At 41.7% G+C, this 7,023-nt stretch overlaps 1 protein-coding gene across 1 annotated transcript in view; it reads left to right on the top strand.

Moving 5' to 3' along the window:
• Window positions 1-6,663, top strand: part of PKDCC (protein kinase domain containing, cytoplasmic) — a 55,223-nt gene extending 48,560 nt beyond the window's left edge. The window contains exons 6-7 of the mRNA XM_032765492.2: window positions 2,888-3,061; window positions 6,009-6,663. Of these exons, the coding sequence (XP_032621383.1) occupies window positions 2,888-3,061; window positions 6,009-6,094 (260 nt within the window). The 3' untranslated portion in view covers window positions 6,095-6,663. The remainder of the gene's footprint in view (window positions 1-2,887; window positions 3,062-6,008) is intronic.
• Window positions 6,664-7,023: the final 360 nt, after the last annotated feature.

The raw sequence follows: 7,023 nt of genomic DNA on the forward strand, positions 1-7,023 counted from the left end.
CTCTCAGCACACCCCCGCCCCCCACTATAAAAATTGTTCCAGAACCCCTGCTGGAAAACCCAAGAATCTGTGGGTATTTTGAGAAATGTGCCAGTCTTAGGGTTCTGCCAGAGCTATCCACATGGAGGCCCTGTTCCTCCACACTTCCCATTGGCCTCCTATGTCTCTACCTCTGCCCCTCTGCCAGGACTGTGCAAGGAAGCTTAGTAACTTCTTAGCCAGATAATGTATCAGTCTTCCTCTGTGTATGTTTTTGTGGTTTGGATTATCATTTACTAAATACACTGTGACACTATTTACATTAATACAGAGCTCAGAGACTTTTGCAGACCATTGTGGCTTCCCTGCTCTAGGAACTGGACAAAGACATCATAAGAACATAACATAAGAATGGCCGTACTGGGTCAGACCAAAGGTCCATCTATTCCAGTATCCTGTCTACTGACAGTGGCCAATGCCAGGTGCCCCAGAGGGAGTGAACCTAACAGGTAATGATCAAGTGATCTCTCTCCTGCCATCCATCTCCACTCTCTGACAAACAGAGGCTATGGACACCATTCCTTACCCATCCTGGCCAATAGCCATTAACGGACTTAACCTCCATGAATTTATCCAGTTCTCTTTTAAACTCTGTTATAGTCCTAGCCTTCACAACCTCCTCAGGCAGGGAGTTCCACAAGTTGACTGGTTCCACAAGGTCACTGTTGCACACCTCAGAGCTGCTCCAGGTAGAAAGACTATCTTCACACTAATGTTTACATGAACATGAACTAGGTACCTTTTTGAATTTGTGCCAGCAGGGTCTACATGGGATAGTTGGATCACAACACATTAGTACAACCTATAATTCATATTCCTCAGTCAAAGCAAGCCCTCAGTCTCTTTTGAAAGTGAATGAAAACTGCTTTTTAATAGAGGTATGAATAAAGGAACTAGAGCTTCAGCTGCTCAGGCCCACTGTGGTTAAAGAACTGTAATGGTAGGTAGGGTAGGGAGTGGGGAAAACTGTTGAGAGAAACATTGAATATATAGTAACAGGTTAGAAATGAAACAATGTAATATGTAGTGGAGAGTCTTTTAAAACATATTTGCCTGTAGGAGAGTTTTTAAAAAAAGTAAATTGCCGTTTGATAGGTGGGTTACTCAGAGACAGATTTCTGTTTGTATAGTGAAGATATATCACATGATGTGGGGATTGCTATGCAGACTTCCTGCCAAGGCCTGCTAGAGCTTGGCCTTAGAAGCTGTCATCAGGAGCTTGGCAAGCTCTGAGGAGAATTCCCTGTAAGGGCCCAAGGCTTGAGCCCTACCAGCATTCCAGCACTAGAGCAGATGTTCATTTTCCTCTATTACTTAAAAAGTACGTCCAGCTTGCAGATGTCCATTTAGGTGTACTGCTTCACCTTTGCCTTGCACCTTTTGTAGCCACACCAGTGCAAGGTGGGCATTTCACATCCACTTTGCATTCGGTTGGCACTGGTATAATTGACTACATAAGGAACAGGGCAATGGTAGACTGGACCTGTTGTTTGCCTTACATGGATAGTCTCATTGACCTTAGAGTGAACACACAAACCAACTCAAATCAGTCTCTCTGCTGTAGCTCTGGTCAAATAATTCCATTACATTTAATACTAATGACATACGTCTGACTAGTGACCGTTCTTATTCGTGCAGCAGCTTTTTAAGCAGACATTTTTGGGGTAATTATTTCCCATTTTTTAAATCCATTCTGGGGTCTGATCCTGCATCTACTGTAGTTAATGGGAGTTTTGCCATTGACTAAAATGGGACATGATTGGACTCTTATTGTGCTTCCTGTTGGTGTATGTCTTATTTTTGTTTTGACCAGGCTCATAAGAGCATGTTGAATATTTCACACACTTTCCATATAAATAGTATGGAATGTAGCCTACATGGTGAGTAATTGTTTTATGAATCAAACTGTTGGCTGTTAAGTCTATGGTAAACATGGTCTGTTGGGCTGGAAGCATCCTTACAAAGCTCTCTCTGAGATATTAGCAGGCTGAAACTTTGTAGTTTCAAGCTAAAGATCCTTGAACTAAAGTGACAAAAGAAGTAGGGCACGCAGCTACAATTTCTGTAATAGATGCAATTAGAATAACGATCGAATTATTTTTTATTTCTCTGTTCTGGAAGCTAAGTAGAAATATTTCTAAATGATTAGTTTAGTTCTGCTGATGCGTTCGTGAGAGAAGCCCAAGAGCAGCTGGGAGACTGAGAGGAGCTGTGAACAGAGAACAAGAGGGAGCTCATAAAGGCAAGAGAGACTGAACGGCAGCCAAGGGAGCCAAGTAATCCGCAAGGCAATGCAGAGGAGCTGGGCAAAAACCAAGCTGACATGCTTCTTTTTGTCTCTCCTTCCTCCTCCCTCCCTCCCGACACCCATCAAGCAACTCCCCTTTTGTGTTAATCTGAGCAAGGAAAAAAGTTTGCTTAATTAAAAGCCTGTCTTTTCTTCGTGTTCTAAAGAAGCTAAAGTGAAATAACATGCTCTCCTGGCTGAGAGGGAGGGGCAGGAGTGCCTGATCAGGTCTCACCCTGACAAGCCCATTCAGTGTTAAGAACAAGGACAGGGAATCAGTTCATTCAAGTGGATGCTGTTTATTGAATGGGTCATTCTCCCAGTGAAACCCCACATAAAATATATTGTGCTTGCCGTACGCACAGTTTTACAGACGGATCCTTTTCTAAAAATAAATGAGAGCACCAAAGAGGTTTTAGCAAATAGAGGTGATGAAAATCTTTTGTGATAGATTATGAGAGATGTCCCTTCATATGTCTTCTCTCTCTCACCCCTCATGGCACTTTGACAACCCCTTTAGGAAGAACTTTCCAACTGATTGTTTAGCTCTGGTTTTTGCAGAGTACCAACAGATACCTGAAGCTGCTATTCCTGATGAGAACTACAGGTGCTGGCCTTCTTACCATCACAAGGGCTGCCTCCTCTCTGTGTTCGATGTCGGTGAAGCCATCGAGGTCTGTGAGAATCACTCCCAGTGCAAAGCTTTTGTCCTGACCAACCAGACAACGTGGACAGGTAACTGGTGCTATTGAACAAATGCAGCAGCTGGTGCTAATAATCCAAAACAGGCGACTGGCCCATATAAATATATATGGTTTTGAAACCATCGGGTGAATGAGTTATACTGGAGTAGGCTCGTGGGAGGAGCATAGTTGCTAGAAATGGGAGGATGTCCCTTAACCCCCAGCTGGGGCTGAGCAGAGGAGGTGGGTGAGGCTGTACTTTCCTTGTGCTCCACAGAGGGGGTCTGTGCACTGACTCAGAATAGCCTGGCATGAAGGGATCAATTAGGGGCAGCTGGACAGAGATCACAGAGACTTGACCTCCCTGGGAGTTTTCACATAAGTAAGATAGGCAAGATTTGGCCCAACATTTGAATTTGAAAGAAACATTCAAGTCCATATGATCTGGTTTGATATTAGGCCAAACAAGTTCTCTCATCTCTCCTTCCATCACTCAGCTATGACCCTCTGGCAGACAGAAGGTCATAGCTCTGGCAGACAGAAGGTCATGATCCTGACAGAAATACTGTGCTGTTGTCAGCTGGTGTTCTGGTTTACATGCTGTTTGTTGGTAAGGAGAGTTGGCACAACTTTCTAGACAAAGGATAGTTCAGTTGCTAGGGCACCATCCTAGAATTTGGGAGAGCTGGGGTTAAATCTCTGCTCTGCCATAGACTTCCTGGCTGAGCTTCGGTAAGTCTCTTCGCTTCTGAAGAAATATCTACACTGCGTGAAGACCTGTGGCAGTGAATTTTAGACTTGTGTTACATTGCTAAAAACAGCTGTGGAGATGTCTGGGCTTGGGCAGGAGCTCATGCTCTGAAGCTCAGTGGGGGGTGCGTTTTGGAGCCTGAGCTGCACTACGTACACAGCTGGTGTGAGCCTGTCGGTAGCCCTGGTAGCTCAGATTTGCTGCTGCAGGTTTAAAAAGCAGTGTGGTTATACCCTCCCTGTCTTAGTTCCCATCTGAGGGCGTGATACTCCTTCTTTACCTCAGAGGAGTATTGTGAGGGGCTCAGATACGGTGGTAATGGGAGCCATACAAGTACCTGAGATTGTAAACCCCTAGTTTAAAGAAGCGATGTGACTACATAATAAAAATCTCCTTCAGCTTCTCTGCACAGTAGTGCTCTTCTCCGGGAAAGTCAGCTCTAATCTTCAAAGTCATTGTGTATTAAGATCTATATGTAAATGATGGTATAACAGTGACACAAATCACCAGAAAGGGAGTAAAACGGTTAGGGAGAAATGTAAAAATGACAACGCTACCTGGGCATAACCTGGTGCTACTTTAACTGCTCATGCATTGTGCCCCATTGTGGGTAGATAGCAAAGATGCAGGCCTACATATTTAGAAGTGGCCACTTAGTTTGGTAGCTTAGTTTCTGGTGTCCAGCTAGAGACACCCTAAATCTGATTCTCAGCTAGTGTAAATCAATGTAGCTTTGACTTCAGTTAATTTAGTTAATTAATTTAGACCAGGCCAGAATCTGGCTCTTTATCTCACTCAGGTACCCCAACACTGGAGGCACCCACAACAGACACCTTTTTAAAAAAAGGTGTCCATAGGATGGTATTAGCTGTAAGGTGTGGTATGCAGCTGTGGGTCTTCACATCCATTGTGCACCCGGAAGACGTGAACAGAGCCTACCTAGAACAAAAGAATATATATCACAGGCTTATGCAAGCTTTATCCGGAGGAGCCAACATTTCTGGCTGATCATACCATACTGTCCATTACATAACAATCAGATTTACCAAATATACCACTAAAAACACCTTCTTGAGCTCTGGTGAGATTTGTAGGAAGAAAGGAACAGCTCCCTTAATTGAATAGCACTGTCAAAATAATTCTTTAAAATAATACTTTAATTCCTGCTATATTATCACTTGATTCTCAGGCATTCTGAGGAGTTATTGATTATTTAAAACCATATTTGTTGGCATCCAGATCAGCATGTGATACGTTTTTTAGGGAAATGTTATACAGCTGAAGAGGCAGGATTTATGGGAATATCATTTGGCTAAATTACCTTGAGGTAGAAGGTAGGGGAAGGTTGAATAACTGCCTAAAGACACAATAGCGTATATTCCAGTGACTCTCCTTTATCACTCACAGTGGGTGCCCTAGGGATTTCAGTATGCTGGGACCACATCCAGCCAGAGGGGTTGAAAGAAAGATCCTAGTTCGACAAGCATGATGAGAGCAGAAAGGGCTAGCGAGGCATCAGCAAATACCAACAACCAACCCCTTACCGAAGGATAGCCTTAAATGAACTCTGGCTTAGAGGATTAATTATGTAATGGAAACTGTACAGGCTGCCCATCACTCAGTGTTTTTTGTTGTACTAGTTTGTTGGTAAGAGTGGAAAATCTGCTGCAGTTGACTTAAAAATCTGTGCTGGGAACAATAGGAGATGATTAATTTAGCATCTGTGTTTCAGACTAGGCCAAATTTGGTGCATATATACATTTTTTTTTTGTGATGGTTCAAGCAGGCCAAGAAGATATTCTTGCATGATCTAGTGAAAGCCCTTCATTTAAGCTGTTATCCAGAGCCCATTAAAATCAATGGGATGACTTACAGAAGCTCCTTCAACTCTATATAAATAAATCTGATTAATATGATTTTTAATCTTCAAATGCTTCTCTTAGTTACACCTGGACAACCCCACAGAACCAAATCTTGATCACACTTATCCTAGCATATACCTGGAGTATCTATACTAGGCCAAATTCTGCTCTCAATGTAGTGTTGGTGTAACAGAGTGCAGTTTGGCCCTTGTGACTTCAGCAGAAAGACTCCAGATTTATACCAGCTTGAAAGAGAGAAGAATTTGGCTTCCAGTGTAGTTTAAAGAATGCAGAGAAAGAATCAGGATATGAGATTTCAATGTTTGGAATAGACCAAAATGTTGGTAATCACTTCTAATTATTTTCTTCTTTCATGTTCTGTTTAGGTCGGCAGCTTGTCTTCTTCAAGATGGGCTCAAATCGTATCGTGCCTGATCCTGACAAGATAACATATGTGAAAGTGACAGGCTGACAGCTTAAGTGGCTTAGTCTGACTTGTAAATGACAGGAGCTGTTTGTGTATAAATGTAGACAGCTGTTATGTACAAGATGTCTGCGGGAGGGAGAGATAATTGCACTATTACTCATTCTAATCTAGAGTGCTAAGCAAAACTTTAAAGAACTGACCTGCATGACCAGGATGAATGTGCAATACAACAACATTTTCAAAATGTGATTTTTAAAACAAAACAAAAAATACATGATGTGATACACTGTTGGAATATAAGTTGGGTTTTAAAGCAGTAGGTAACTCTAGCCTTTCTAATCAAGGTTAATAGTCTGTACATATTTGCACAGAGTTGGAAGTTCATAATTTCCATAGGAAGTCTGGGTCCTCTGCCATAATATTTATTTAGACAAGTACAATCACTACAGAGTTAATGAAGCTTATCAGTTACAAAGCTAAATATCAAATGTTATAGAAGACAATCAACATTTGTGTCAATATTATCAGATATGCAAGACCAAAAACATTTGTAGAAATAGTATGGGCCTGTCATCAATGGAACTCAGCCATATTTATAATTTCAAAAAGGTAGCCAATTTTCATTTTGTTTGAAAAGTTTATGAAAACATTTATCTTTAATTTAAGAAAGCCATATTTCAGTTGTTTAGGCCCTGATCCAGCAAAGCACTTACTCATATGCCAACTTTAAGCATGAGTAGTCCCACTGAAGCCAGGGGGATTTAAGTCCATGCTTAAGTGCTTTGCTGAATAGGGATAGCTTTAAGTATATATTTAAATGTTTTGCTGAATCAAGGCCTTAATCACTGTCCAAAATTTTCCCTAAGGTGTTTCACTGACAGATCAGCAAAGCAATCCAGCAGTTTGAACAACATAACTTTTTGGTGAAAATCTTGCCACGGAAAACTTTTTTCATTTGTAGTATCCTCAAATCC

The sequence above is a fragment of the Chelonoidis abingdonii genome, chromosome 3 (assembly GCF_003597395.2).
Source record: "Chelonoidis abingdonii isolate Lonesome George chromosome 3, CheloAbing_2.0, whole genome shotgun sequence".
Taxonomy (NCBI): Eukaryota; Metazoa; Chordata; order Testudines; family Testudinidae; genus Chelonoidis; species Chelonoidis abingdonii.